Source organism: Leuresthes tenuis, unplaced genomic scaffold, assembly GCF_036924035.1.
Source record: "Leuresthes tenuis unplaced genomic scaffold, fLeuTen1.0.hap1 SCAF_7, whole genome shotgun sequence".
Lineage (NCBI taxonomy): Eukaryota > Metazoa > Chordata > Actinopteri > Atheriniformes > Atherinopsidae > Leuresthes > Leuresthes tenuis.
Genome location: NW_027325361.1, coordinates 18,248,255 through 18,263,692, shown reverse-complemented (window position 1 = coordinate 18,263,692; position 15,438 = coordinate 18,248,255). Strand labels below are relative to the sequence as shown.

Genomic DNA, 15,438 nt, shown 5'->3' with positions numbered 1-15,438 from the left:
GAGACAAATGCAGTGTGCACATAGTTTACCACGTTTGCAAATAATATTTAATCAGAGAAGGTCCATTACTAAGAGCGTCAGTACACTAACTCAATATTATTGTGCTTTACTCTGAATGAAATCAAACAAAAAGTATATATACATACTGTGTGTTATTCTCCTACATATAGCGCTGGTTTGAAATCCATGGGATGGATGGAAATGTGTAAAGATAAGTCTGTATTGTAGCTCTGGAAAGACTTGTTGGATACATTATAGTAAAATCATGAGTCCATTTACCCAAATGGGGTGTTTAGGACCATGAGGAGCGCGATGGGGAAGGAGGCAGCGCATCCCTGTAGAGGAGAGCATGGGGTAAGAATAGTGGAGCTTCGTTTTGTGAGGCTGCGCTCTGATCCCGGTGATGCTGCCACTCGCTTGAGTGTTGCGTGCCGAGGAGTCCCGTCGCTCTGCTCGTGGAAACGAGGGGAATTGAAGATGAAGATAAGAGTGGTAATTAAGAATGAGGGAGAGGGGGGGGGGGGGGGGTATGTGATTGTACTGTTCCTTTGTGTGGAGCTTGAGTGTTTTTGCTGTTCAGACATGAGTTGCAGACTGAGCTCTGTCATCCACTGTGCCCCGATTGCACTTTGCGGATGCATATTTATAACATTCATAAAATACAATATTGTAACGGCTCACAAAGTTTTTTGTGCGCGTGGATGCAAATTTTTTCATGTTTGAATAGAACCGCCTGGTGCTATTTTTGCATAATTTCTAGAAACATGCTGCCCTGTTAATAGAGCACGTTGAGCGCATTTGAGCGGCAGAGCTGACATTTGGTTTTCAGCCTCATATAAAGCGCAGGTGTTACTATGGAGTTCTCTTTTCTTTGAGAGCTGACATTTAAGATGTGGAAATTACTTTGCCATAGATGCAGAGTCCAATAGCTGGTGGATTGTCTTGGAACTACTCTAACTTGACGTTGTCTACCCATGTGACTTTCTAGTGCCAAGGGGTTGGTGGCATCATCATCGTTACCATGGTTACCAGCATTATGTTTGTATACAACAACAGCTCTGCTGACAGATCATCTTCATCCTCATCATCATTGCCGTCCCACCGTTTGGACGTTGCTGTTCCAACCACAGAAAAACCAGAAAGACTCCCAGCATCGACTCTGGAGGGGTACGCAGGTGTCATGGATCATAAGGTAAGCATCCACTATCTGTCTGCACTGATGGGTGATCTGATCAATTGGGGGTGTATAGAAGAACATTTGTGTTTCCACACTATTTCCCTTTTTTTTTCAATTTTTCAAAAGGCACAACATTTCCAGAATGTACTTGATGAAACAAGCACGGTACTTTTCAAACAGATTATTTCCATATCATGAGGCGGTGTGTTGACTCACTGATTGAGAAGCCACAGACACTCGGCACACTTATTCAGTTGAAGAGCGCCCTGAGTAGCTGTGCCTCAGGTGGAATTATGGGCTGCTCTCTAATTGCAATGTTTGTCATTCAGTCCACGGCTTCTCAATATGCTGTAGTGTCTTTGGGAGGCTTAACATTTGCATTCCTTGATACTGTGAACAATAAACTTAATCAACTGATTAATAACAGAATAACAGACTTTTTTTGGTTTTTTTTCACTCTTATTCCTAATATTGTTAATTTACAATAGTTTGAGAAATATTTGGCAGCATTATGGCATAAACAGTCAGGTTATAACATATATTCATATAATAAACCACTGTATTTGTGCTCATGTCAAATATGACCTAACAAAGTGATTGAATAGTCTGGAAATGTAAGTAAAAAAAGGAACAGAATTTCAAAATGGAACATTTCTAGGAACCCAAACGGGGAGAGAAAAAAAGAAAAGGAAAGTCAGTTTCAGCATCTTCAGTCATTCACAACAACTACTGTTCTCTAATAGTTTTATCACCTTCAAGTCAAAACTCATGGTCAGGAGTTTGAATTAATTGTGTTTAAACAGTTAACAGTTTGATTGGAAACTCAAATATAAAGTGTTCTGAGATACTCTGATTCCGGTCATTTTAATTTTCTGATTAAATGACCCCTGTGCCCTGTGAAGTGGGTTGTTGTCATTGTGTTTCAGCATTCAGATGTGAGTTCTCAGTACATGTGTACCACCCTTGTTGAGTGAATGATGACTCGACTGACCAAGTCACTTTTTCCACATTTCTATTGCTTATCATTTAGAGTTTTTATCCCTCTTTTATTTTTTCATGTATCAGACTCTTCTTGCTGACAACAACATGCCCACGAGGTGGATGTGCATGCATGCAGACCGATACAGACCCTAATTATGTTAAAAGAATATGCAATCTCTTGTGGGCGTGAGAGCAACTTTGGGTAAAGAGTAAAAATTATGTCCATGTTGCGTTGTGAAAAGAAGGTATTTTAGCTCGATCCATGATCCATTTAAAAAGTAGGTTTGATTTGATGAAGTTTTTTTGTAACATGTTATATACACAGTATATAATATAAAGCCATGGCAACCTGTAAATTGATGCCCATGTAGGACATGGGCATAATTTTATTATGGATGTTAACAGCTTAACTGCACCAGGCAGTGAACCGAAATGAAGGATCTGCTTTCCTTGTGTTTGTCCACTGTCAAGCTTTTCCTTTAACATGAAACCAGTGCATGTTAGTAATTAGTTGGTCTTATGCAGCTCATCTGCCAACAAAACAGCCTTGCATGTTAATGAACAGTTGGGATGTGGAGTAAAATATCATTTTCAGGGAGAGCCGTGACCTGTTGTGTCTTTAACGTGTCGGCTAAATGAAAACCTTTTGCCTGTCCTCATTAATAAATCAGATTATTAATTTATTCATTGTTTCTTTATTCTCAGCTGTTATATAGGTGCTTTCAGCTAAATTATTTGTGACATTTCATGTTTTTGAAGCAGTTCACCGTTTTTATCAGTAATAATAAAATTCTCTAAATCATCAAACTTGATGGATCGTATAGCAATTTCTGTTAATGAGAAAAAGTTCAGCACGAGTCTGTTCAAGGCTTCTGTCTCTGTATAATCTCATCTATTGAGCACTGAAATTTCCTGTGATAGCACCAGTTCTATATTCTCTCTAAGGTTTAATCTGTTCAATGATTCATAATTAATGTCTTCATAATTAAAATATCTAGAAACTAAATAAGATGGACATCTTCTAGAACGGCTACTAAAGACACCATCACTGAGATCTTTTGGTCCTGTCAGCACCAACAGTCACTGTTAATGAAATGCGGAGTGTTGGCACATCGTGTCCCATCAGTTAGATAAATGATACAGTGCAACAGAGTGGCATTATGGTGGTTAGGCAGCAGCAGACAGGAGAGGATTTACAGAAACATAAATGTGCTTGCAGTTCACCTTTTACTTCCAAATAATCAATGAGATGAGAGGATGGGATTGACGTTGGTTAGGAAAGAGCTTTGATCTGGATGCTGGACTCATCTCCACTCATGTTATAAATAGCCTTCATCAGATCTCTTTAAAGATGATAGAAAAAGCATCATTAATCCACAGATTCCTCAGTGCTTTTATGGGAAATGGGAAGTAGTTACTTTGGCTTGGACAGCGCTTTGCTCTGTAGGCACTTTAAAAATCACACCTTAGTTGATCCTCCATTTCTTATTAGCACGCAGCTGATTAACAATGAATCCACACGGCAACATGTTCTGTCTGGTGTTGTGTGACTTTGTTCCCCTGCACCTTCAGCCAGAGCTCAAAAATTACTAAGCAGAGTGGACCTGCTGTGCCATCTGTAGAGTGGGTGGAATCCGTCTGAATGGTTCCCTTTGGTGTCACCTGAGGTCTTCTGCTGCTGCCGGAGGAAATCTTGGCTTTGACACAAGTGCATACTCAGACACACACGCACATCCACGCATCACTGGAGCGCTAAGGCAGACAACCTCATGCAAATTCTGTGACACAGTTAAAATTTTATGCCCTCGTCAGTTCCAGAGATGCTTGAAATTACGAGGAGAGCTCTATGTAATATGCCTGCTGGACCCGGTTTATGGCCTTTATCACCTTGTGAGCATTTCTTGTTTTCATGGGCTGTGATTTCTCTAAAGGTGGTTGGTGGTCTGTGGCAACTTTGCTCATGTAATTATCACTCAGGACTGGGCAGAGCACTCAGTACACATATTTATTTCTGAGATTATGCTGCTTCATGTTTTGAGGGTTGAAGTTTCATTCAACTCTCAACTCCCATAGAGTTGAATGAAACCCAAAGATCTATATGATGAAATATCAGACTTTAAAGTTATGGTGCACATTCATGTGGGTAGTTTCGGCAACTTAATGTTCTTTGAATTTGCCTCTGTTTTTGCCACAATGTCTGCAGTTTTGGGTTCGATGTTCACCTGTACTCTGCATGCCTTCTCTCTAACGGGCCACAGTAATAGGAGAGTTGAATGGATTCCTTAACACAGAATTACTGTGTCCTTCTCTTTTGCTCCCCACTTTTTCTTTGACTGATACTTTGCCTATTCTAGTTAAAGGCATGTTGACCTTTGAATGACTGTCAGTAGAATCGGTACACGTTGGCATTTCTAAACTGTTGTCACAAAGTTTCATATGAGAGCATGAACGTAGATGTGCAGCTTTATGATGTGTCTACTTATTATGAGGGATGCCTTTCTGTGCTCTTTTATAGCTCCTTTATTGCAGTCAGCCTTGAGGAAACTTGTGCAATTATAAAGTCAAAGCTTCTTGCACCTTGCTAAAAATTAAACGCAAAGCTCTCCTATTGTGTACAGGGGCAGGAAAACTTTTACCAGAAAACATTTTAAAAAACTGAATGTGTGAATATTGAACAGCCCCATGCTGAGTTTACTTAATGGATAAATTCCCAGGACATGCAAATGTTAATTCCACTTAAAGTGAGGGATAAGCTGTCATGCTAAGAGTGAAATTATAGTTCGATTTGATGTCTGTTTTGTTGGTTAATCTACCTTAAAACGGTGTTCTCCCTTAAGAGCTGAAACCCAAACAGATGAGGTGAATGCCAGGAGCCAACAGGAAGTTATGAATATCATTGTCTCGGAAGCAGCAGAACATTGTTTTGCATCTTTCATCAATTTGCTGCGATCAGTGCTTGAGACCTCCGCCTCTCTCTGTCTGAGGTTGACTGGATTAAGAAGAAGAAGACAGGCACTTTGATCATTTTTCCTTTATTCCCTCAAATTTAGAGCAAAGCAAGTTCAGAAGTGTGACTTGTGTGTGTGTCGTTGGCAGGGTCTTAATGAGATGAATGCGGGAACTGTCAGGAGGATTTAGCTGTAATTAACCAGTCCCTGAGAAAAGAATAGCATCGCTGATCAGGAAGCCCTCACAGCACATAACAGGCGCTTCTTAATATACTCCTGCTTTCAGCTGAGCCATTAGCCTAATTCTGTGCACTTCGGAGAGTTACTATAGCAAGTAAAGAATTTTCTATCTCTGTAAGCCACAGTCTTCAAGCAGCACTGCTCAAATCTGAAGGATTGTTAACACTGAAAGACATGGCTGGTAAATTTGTGCATTTTTTTTGTAATTGGAAACAAAATCCGATTAAAAGTATGAAATCAACAAAATAATAGATGAAACAAGATTTTTCCGTGTTGGCAGTAGGAGTTCTTTTGTTCTTCCTAAACTATGAAAGGCAAAAAGCCACATTTTGTAGATGTTTGCTGCCAAAAAACAACCTTCCAGCATCTGAAAAAGAAGGAGGTTGGAGGACTTTTTTAACACAAATGTTTTCTCTTGCAGGGGAAATGGTTTGATTTCTCCACGTAGACAAAAAAAAAAGAAAGAAGGAAAGAAAAAATCTCTTCATTTTCTACATCAGCAACATCAGAAAATTGCACCACCATGCTGATTATAAGAGAGAAAGACAAACCTCAATGTGCATTGAAGAAAATAGACTATGATTTAAGTTGGATAACAATCAGCCTCAGACAGGTTCAGAATGTTGATACAGGAAGAATCTCACCTATTATTCAAAATATCCAGTCATTTGAAAAGATTTTGAAAAAACTTTGTCACTATATATCACTTGTAATCTTTTATTCTGCTACATCCTTTTACTTAGAGTGGTGAATAAAACTGGTGAAGTTTGTGTGAAGCTGACTTTTGATATCGATCTGGACCTTTTTGTAGTTCTTTCTTTTGTTCAATAACACTACAGTTTTTTTATATAACACAAAAAAAGACAAAACCAACAACAATGGTCACATTAAAACTTCTGAATTTAATGCTTGTGCAGTTTATAGTTTTTCCTCTAGTCAGGCCATCCATATAAAGTAATTCAACCATGTCGAGCTTTTTTTTTCTGTGAGTTTGTGCTGGTCAACCTATTTGCACTGAGTGTGTAAAAACGAGGCTGCAAGATTAGAACCACAATGGAAGCTCTTGTGCAATTTCAGAGGCTGACTGAAGCAGTTTGTTCTTGGTGCAGTTATGATATTGGAGTTCCACTTTGTGATCATTCTGATGTCTAAGTCAGTGTTGTAGCGTTTACTGATGGGGATGGGATTCACTGGTGCAATACTCTGACTTGCTTTTTCTGCTGCTCTTAATGCGGTTGCTCTTCTCAATCATGTCTAATTCAGATAAGACATCATTAAGTATTTATTCGAAGTTGTAGCTGTCGCACTTTTAGATTGTGATAATCCTTGAAAGTAATATTTACACGGTAATGCATTAATTATTAGGGTGGACAACCCTCCGCCTGCATAATGAAGTGATGTTTGTGGGAAACAGCAAGTGCTCAAGCAGAACTTAGTTAAAAAACTAAAGGACAGCCCTGTTAATTTGAGTCTGATAATGAGTGAAATTTGCCTGTAACATGCAGTGCTTAACAGTTGTCTTTCATTTATTCAGTAGTCTGTGCATCACTTCTTCAGTTTCCTGGCTCCCGTAATATCTACCATCTGATTTTGAAAGCTCTTCTCACTTTGATACAGACTCTATATGTGCCTATTTCCCTGCAACATCAAGCTGTCAAAGGCTCAGGAGGACGGAGCAGCAACATCACTGTCAAGGACACTTTTAGTGTTACACAGGCACTTCAAGCATACAGCTTCCAATTGCTATTTATTTGTTTAACATGTTGGAATCTTAATTGAATGTAATTACTTGGACTGTGCTAAAGGGATGAAATGTTCCATATATTATATATATCTCTTGTATGCAGGAGATGAAATAGCCAAAAGGACTTTGACTCTTCCCGGCTAAGGCAGGTAGGGTGTGTGTGTGCAGCGAAGTGTGTAATTTGTTCCTACCTACCTGTTAGTGAAGGAAAGGGTCTGCTTACACAGAGTGTACATCCAGACATGAATTGGTTTCTTTTGGGAAATGCCTTGGAAAATGGAAATAAGTGCTCCTCAGTGCATAGAGATTGTGAGTGAATGTGCATTTGTATAAAGAGAAAAAAGTGGGGTTGGACCTATGCATTCTTCAGACAATTGCAGGATCCTGCCAGAAAAACGTGATTTCATTACATATTCGTAGCCGCATTGAACTCTGCTCAGGGATTTCAGGACTCACTCAGACTCTACGCTCGCACACTCACAAGCGGAGAAACAGACACTCACACCAGGCAATCATTCAGTGTGGGGTCAGAGATAGTGGGAGTGTATTATAAATATAGCAGTGGGAGCAGCACAGCCTGTGGCCTTGGTAACATCACCTGTGTGTATGCAGACACACACACGCATCCCTACCTCGGAACCTGATGGCGTGTGAAGCTCAGAGCATAGTTCAGAATGCCGATGTAGCTCTCCGTTAAAGCTGGGAATAATTCATATGAAGAGTCTCGGGGTGTTTGCTGTAGGATCATTCAATCTGACTTATTCTTTCTCAACTCTGAAAACCTCATTGGACACAACAACATCAGTACCAGGTCCATATAATCCAAGCCATACAACAGCGCCACCATATGACACAACACTATATGGCAACACTGACAAAGCTTACCAATATGAATTATCCATCAGCCTCTTAGAGCACTGGATTTTCTATAATGTATCATTTTCTCTCTAATGCATGTATCCCTTGTTTTAAGTGTTGCTTTGAGGCTATGTTTGACTGCATGATGTTGATGTGGAATGAAAGTTCTGAGTAGAACAGGCTCTGCTCACATGTCAACCATGATAATGTGCATTTGAATAATACAGACAAAGCATAAAGTATAGAAGCTTGGATCAGCGCTTGGATGGTACTTCAGTGACCACTTGACATGTCCCAAAACGTTAACATCTGGAGGTCTGAGACAACAAATATTGGTCAAATGTATTCTAATATCAATAAAAAAAATAGTTTTGTTCGTGAACAGAATAAGCTGTTGCCTTGTTGTGATGTCTTAATCAGATCAAAACTATAATTTCTCCCAAGCATTGGTTTTCCTAACATTTCCATTAACCCACACTTTGTGCTCTGTGCAGCTAATTAGTAGATGTTAGTTTACTGCTTAAACTATGTTGAATGTGGTTCATGCCAAATATGTATGTTAGCATTGCTAGTATGAGCACGTAGACTCCACTGTGCATGCATAAAGACTATTTCACAACAAATCCACTATACAGATGATTGCCCTGAGCTAGCTTAACAGTTTTAATTAATTTTCAACAAGGCTGTCTCATGCTTTATTAAACTCCAACAAAGTTTGTACTCAAGCTGAAACATTTTCACCCATCTAATTTGTGTGTCAGCACTTTACTACTGATTTTGTAAACTGCCGCGCTGTCTCTATATTTTGTGGAGTCCTTGAACACATGGTCTTGTTGCTCTCATGTTTTCATGGTCATTGGCAGCTTCAAACAGCCACTTCTTCAAAGCTTTTATGCGACTGGGCTAGTAACCTAAAAGGGAATTCAAGGGAATCCTCAACCTTGAGGCCTGTGTTATGAAAATATGGTCATCTTCTCCCTGTCCATATGCAGCCCAAATATCTGTTAACTGGACAGACTGAATGCACCAACTATGCATGCACTCTGATCAATCTGCATTCAGAAAAGAAGACGAAGAAAACGAGGAGTAGGACAACAACATCAGCGCATGTTCTGTGGAGAGACAGTCGAATCTTTGTTATCCACATCTCTTGAATATCCTGCTGCCCAGTCAGATGTCCATACATTGGACATCTGATGCAAGTGTTGGTGCAGCTGTGCCATCACTTACCACTGTGGAAGGATATCTGGCAATATGCTGCTGTTGAGCAGTTGTTCGTGGGAAAGTTAATGTAACGGGGTACCCAATGCATTCCAAACTGACACCAAGGGACCAATAGGCAATACGTCAGGAGTTCGGATTGAGAATGTGTTAATCCATGATTCCAGAGGAACTCAAAATTCTTGAAAATTATATCACTCTTTGACGGCACCTTTTCAAAACCATCTGAATGTAACTGAAATTATTTCTGATCTTTCACCTCCACAGCCTCTGAAAATGCACTGCAGAACTTGTGCCCTGGTGACCAGCTCTGGCCAGCTGACTGGGAGCAAAAGGGGGGAAGAAATCGACCGCTCTGAGTGTGTTATCCGAATGAACGATGCTCCCAGCGCAGGGTATCAGCAGGACGTTGGCCGGCGCACAAACCTGCGTGTTGTAGCTCATTCCAGCCTCCAAAGGGTGCTGCGGAGCAGACAGGAGCTGCTCAACGGGAGCCAAGACACCGTGTTCATCTTCTGGGGACCAAGCAGCTGCATGAGACGAGATGGCAGAGGCCATGTTTTCAACAACCTCAGACTGTTAAACCAGCTACTCCCCAAACTTAAAATCTACGTAATTACCCGAATCAAGATGCTGAAGTTTGATGAATTATTTAATAAAGAAACAGGCATTGACAGGTAGATGTCCACAGAACGTATGTTGCCTTTGTGAGGTTTATGTTTATGTGACCAAAAATGTGATATGTGAAAGAAGACTAGAAGAGCCAGCATGATAACTCAGTATTTTTTTATTATCATTTGAATGGAGAAGCCAATACACAGATTGCACTGCAACACGATTTAGATTGTCATCCAGGAAGAAGAAAGGAAGTTAAAAAAAAAAAGTTTTTGTTTTCAGAAGCAGAGTTGTTGCTTATTTTGGACCAGACAGAATCAGACACTGCACACATTGGTCTTAATGTAATCTCTGATTTTTGTTTTAATGCGTATGTTTTTATGCACAATGGAAAAAATACTGACTGAATATGACTACTTGAAGAAATCCAGTTATTCATACAAACTAATTTGCATGCAAACAATATGTCCACAGGATGATAAGCGGATGTTGCATTTGAATGGAAATCCAGTCTCTTTAGCTATTATGTAACCATAGCCAATCTCAGAATAAATGTCTTATCTGTTGTTGTCCTTTTTCTATACAGCAAAATGCATAGAAAATACTAGAGATTCTGCAAAGGTGTACCTTGTTTGTATAGTCAAGGGATCAGCTAAACTAATTTATTGCTCCTGTTCTGTACTGTATATTTCTTCCAACTTGGGCGATCAGTGAGGTGAAATAAAAAAAACAAGGTTCCAAACTTTTAACTGAACAGTCAGTAAATGGCCATTATTCTCAATGTATTTAAGCTATATGTGTCTGGTTTTACTGATGCTGATTCTCTCTTGTCTTTGTTCCAGGAAGAGCTCCAACTCCTGGCTGAGCACTGGCTGGTTCACCATGGCTATAGCCCTTGAGCTGTGTGACAGGATCAACGTGTACGGCATGGTGCCTCCTGATTTCTGCAGGTTGAATCTGTATCTTTTTATATCCAGGAGTAGAGTTGCTTAGCAATTCATTCTGCTTTGTCCACAATTACCATGAGAAGTTAAATGAGACACCCACCATACTTTATATTTTTATAAATCACAGTAAAACTCGTGCATTTGTGAAGCAGGTTCGAATGTCATTTTATGAAAGGCAGGAAATGAAATAAAAGTAATTTGCTTAAGTGTGAACACAATGTTCTTACTGAATATAACTTCACCTTTGATTCCACATTAGATGTTTTTTAGATACTTTGAGCTTATTGTGTGAATGCAAATCAAAAATTCTCATTTAGAAAACAGCAACTAAGATCTCTACTCAGCCTGTGTGCTATTGATTCTGAGGTGGTAGTTCATCAAAGTTTTTATCTTTTGCATAAAGCAGAAATATGACAGTAGAGCTACAGAAAGAAATAATCAGGAGGGGAAGTGTGCACTAACTGTAGCTGCAGTGGTCGACGTTCTAAAATGACGCCACAAATTATACTCTACTTGCACAATCTAGCTCGTGCACTGTTTCTGTGATTGCTCAGGCAAGAAAATTATTTTAAAAAAACTTACTTGGTCTTTGCTACACAATGGTAACATTGTTCAAGAACAAGAAAAAAATGTAAATTAGTGGATGTTAGGAGAAAGGAAGGGTAACACAGCCCATTGTCACACCCTGGCTTAAAAGCCGGCCGACAAAGATAAAGAAAAACAACTCAATTTCGGGGCCCAGATGTCTCAATAACTCTTCTGGTCTGTCTCCACTGACTGCTGCAGCATAAAAAAAAGAGCATATAGTTTTTATCAAGTGAGAAGACCATTACACCCCTCCAGCAAAGGGTACCTGAAATAGTCTTTCTGATGAAATAATTAAATAGTGTTTCTCTAGAAATATGAATTATAAAAAATGCACCAACTTGAGCACCAAGTTCCTTCTGCGGGGGCTTGTATTAGTATTAGTTTTTAATTATACAAGAGTAAATATCCCACTGTTTCAGTTAGAAATATAAGTTGAGAGGGTAAGTGGCAAAATGGCACACTGAGCAAAGTTTGCTCGTATCATATTATCATATTTATCAATAAAAAGACTTGAAAATATTTTCTCCCCTTGACTTGCAGTTTCAACTGTTAAATTATACATCCAAGACACCCCAGAAATGCTTTCTCCTCTGGATGGGTTCAGTTTGTCTCTTCCTCTTTGAATAAATTGGCCAAATAGTGCATGAAACAAAAAGAACAGAAGTCTTCTTTTGCAGCTCCACTCTGTGATTTACTGTGCACTGACAACATGGGTTTGTTTCTATCTGAATTCTGGTCTGGTGCATCCTTAATGATGCCTCTAACTTGCAATGACAAAATCATCTACAACCTGCTGTGACAACTTCAAGTTGCCGTAACGGCCATGCAGTCAGACTGGTGAATGACTGTGACTCCAACACCATTGAAAACGCTCATCTTGTCATTTACTATGAAATGAACATATCACTAGGTTTTGAAACACAAAGATAAGCTGTATAATACGCCCGTGGAGCATTCAGGGTCATTCAATGATTTGTCAACGCTATTTCTTTAATCAAGCAACAAGGACACAAAAGACATTTTGAAAAATGTAGGGCAGATTGGAGCGACTCTCGAGTCACACCAAACTCTTCCGCTGAGCTTGATGTGACTGGGAGCATTGGAGGAATAAAACAGTGTATAATGAGCATTTCTGAGAGCCCAGATTCTTCTAATCTGTTTTCCTGTCTTCATCTCTCCTTTTATTCCCCACTGTGACCTGCTTCCTCTCCATCCTGCATCTCATAATTATCTCCACACTATTCCCCCATCCCTCCCTCGCACTTTGACTTTCTTTCCTTTTCATGCTTTACCCTTCTTTTCCTGTGAAGATCCTCCTCCCATCCCACTGTGCCGTATCATTACTATGAGCCCTCAGGGCCTGACGAGTGCTCCATGTACCTTACCCACGAGAGAAGTCGACGAGGAAGCCATCACCGTTTCATTACAGAGAAAACGGTGTTTTCAAACTGGGCTCGAACTCTCAGCATCCACTTTTACCAGCCAGACTGGAAGCCCGCTGCAGTCGTCACCAGCGCAAACAGCTCATACACTCCGGTTCCAGCTGCATCCTCAAGCTCACTCCACAGATGATCCTCACAAGAGTGAGACGCGTGTGCATGGACAGTTTCCTGCGCACGGATTCTCTCTATGACTCTTCTGAATAAATGAGACAGCAGAAGGACAGAACAAGCTGCTTGTGCCTGTTAGCTGACTGTCTTGGCAGCTCAGCAGAATGGGATCATTTCACAATAGCAGCACAGAGCCTCTGAAAAGTTTTGAAAATGCAACTCTAATAGAATCAAGGTCGTGGAGGTTGTCTCCAGTCTGTTTTTGTGCAGTGTAGCGCTGCATTAATCACACTGCTGTTAGAGAAGCGATGGTCAACGGGAAAGTACATTACTGTAAAAATGACAGAAGAGTCATCCAAAACTGAGTACAGATACCTTGTTGTGACTTTAAAATCCTAAATGAATCATGGATAGTTGAATCAAAGACACCTAGTAATGTTTCTCATGATAATAAATGTCAGTTTCATTGCCGTGATAAACTAAAATTCATCCTCTGGAAGTACCAAATATTATTGTTATTCATCAAGTATTTGTTATTGATATTTCAGTATGGATGACAGCGCTTCTCAAAGGGTTCTGGCCATTTTGATCAGCCTGGTATGGAGGTAATGTTTATTATGCCAAAATGTGGCAAAAGAAATGTAAAAAGATTGAAAAACACAACCAAATGAGAAATGTATATAGCTGCTATGATGTGACATAAATTGGTTTATTTGTTTTGTAGAGGCAAAAGGGGTATTTTCTGTCATGTTTGACCTTAAAAGGTTTTTAAAAAAGTTAGATAATTCAATGGATAAAATTGTAACCAGAAGAAAAAAAGAAATAACACTTTATTCTGCTGGTTCTACATTATATGAAGATATTTTGGTCAGGTTTGATCACATATATATATCTTTTAAATAGAAAATGCAGTGCTTACAGTACTAATTACAGTTAGACAATGAGTGTCACTGTGAACTTATTGTTGGAAATATTCAAACACATCAAAATGTGTGATCTCTCATATCCAGACAATCTCCATGTGAATTTTGGTTGAATAAAGATTCATTTTTTTGGTTGAACAGTGAAATGTGCATTTATAGCTTTGCTAATGACCAAAAATAAAACAAAACAAGGCATGGCAAATGCATTATTGTATCTTGGATAAACTGCTACTGCAATTAGTACAATGAGCAATATACAATAAACACATTAGCAGGACTACACTTGGCAAAAGGCATGAAGCAAAATAAACAACCAAGCAACAACAAGGTAACCCAGGTGGTATTTATGCATTAGGAACTAATTGGAAAGCAAAGGGCAGGTGTGGTAATTTAGTAATCGAATCCAGGTGTGCTGGGAGAGCAGAAAACAAGATGAACTGAGAACCCAAGGAGCAGAACTCTTTAACTTAGATAAACTTAACACAGAAAACATGGAAATCAGAACAACAAAGTAACAGTGTAAGAGAGCCAAACCACAACAAAAACCGAAAGACCATGATACCTGCAAAATCTAAACAGATTGATATTCTAAAATATCCTCAAGGTTTTAACGCTGGCTTACTCCATTGATGATCTTGAGTCAGTTTGGCAATTGCACTTTCTGTCACGAGACAAAAAAGAAAGATGTTTCAACGACATTGAAATGGAAAAAAAAGATATAGATAGAAATAAAAATATAATTCTATTGTGCAGCCTTGGGATGCCACTTATTCAACTGTGTTCATGGAACATAATATTCTTAATGTTAATCATACTTAGACACGATTCTGATTAAAGGAACGTATTAATTATGAGGTCTTTTTCTGCTAACAGATGCTCCTCATGAGCACCTTGCCAGCCCATGCATCTGATATTGTTGGCTAGGATTTGTTGTCACGAAAGCCAAATGTCAGAAGAAGCCCATGAAGATTGTATGCCTAAATACATGGCAAGACAGCCACCGTACAAATGCAAATGATAATACAGAAATGTCCCAGGCAATCTGTTTAATCCTCACCCACAACCCTGTGTTTCAGCCTTTTCAGCATACAGAAAGGAGCTGTTTGCTGGCAAGGGATTACCCTGAGCTATCCAACCACATCTCTATCGGGTGAAGCGTGGTGAATGATTCGTGTAGAATTCAAGATGTGCTGTCCTGCAGAGTGGGAGGGCTGCTGCAAAAGACGCTGCAGCCTGTCCCTGTGTTCATTCCGATTTTACCAGAAGCGCCTGCACTCAGGTGGAATATTAATGCTGTAATGCTCTCAGGTGCTCTGAGAAATGTCTGGGTTGTCATGCTAAGTGCACTGGCTACTCCTTAGCTCTGCACTGTGTGCACTGCACACCAATTAAAGGCACTTCAGGTGAAAAGGTTGGATTTCAAAGGCCTGAAAGGATAACCTTTCATCAAATGAGACTGCCATTACTTTTTTGAACGAAGACCCCAAGCAACATCATCATTACACTGACATTGGAAACATTAAGAGAAAATAAGTGTTCAGTGCAACAGAGATGCTGGCATTTTGGGTTAAATTGAGATCAATATTGAGGCTCTTAATGTGTGTATTAGGTTTCTATACATTATAAGGCAGGTACAAATATTTAAA

At 39.5% G+C, this 15,438-nt stretch overlaps 1 protein-coding gene across 1 annotated transcript; it reads left to right on the top strand.

Annotated features, from left to right (window-relative positions):
- Positions 1 to 402: 402 nt before the first annotated feature.
- On the top strand, positions 403 to 13,668 carry st6galnac5b (ST6 (alpha-N-acetyl-neuraminyl-2,3-beta-galactosyl-1,3)-N-acetylgalactosaminide alpha-2,6-sialyltransferase 5b). Its single transcript, XM_072388709.1, has 5 exons — positions 403 to 492; positions 989 to 1,192; positions 9,437 to 9,846; positions 10,627 to 10,734; positions 12,630 to 13,668. Exons 1-5 carry the CDS (start codon positions 478 to 480, stop codon positions 12,889 to 12,891), a joined length of 999 nt encoding a protein of 332 aa, XP_072244810.1. The 5' UTR covers positions 403 to 477; the 3' UTR covers positions 12,892 to 13,668.
- Positions 13,669 to 15,438: the final 1,770 nt, after the last annotated feature.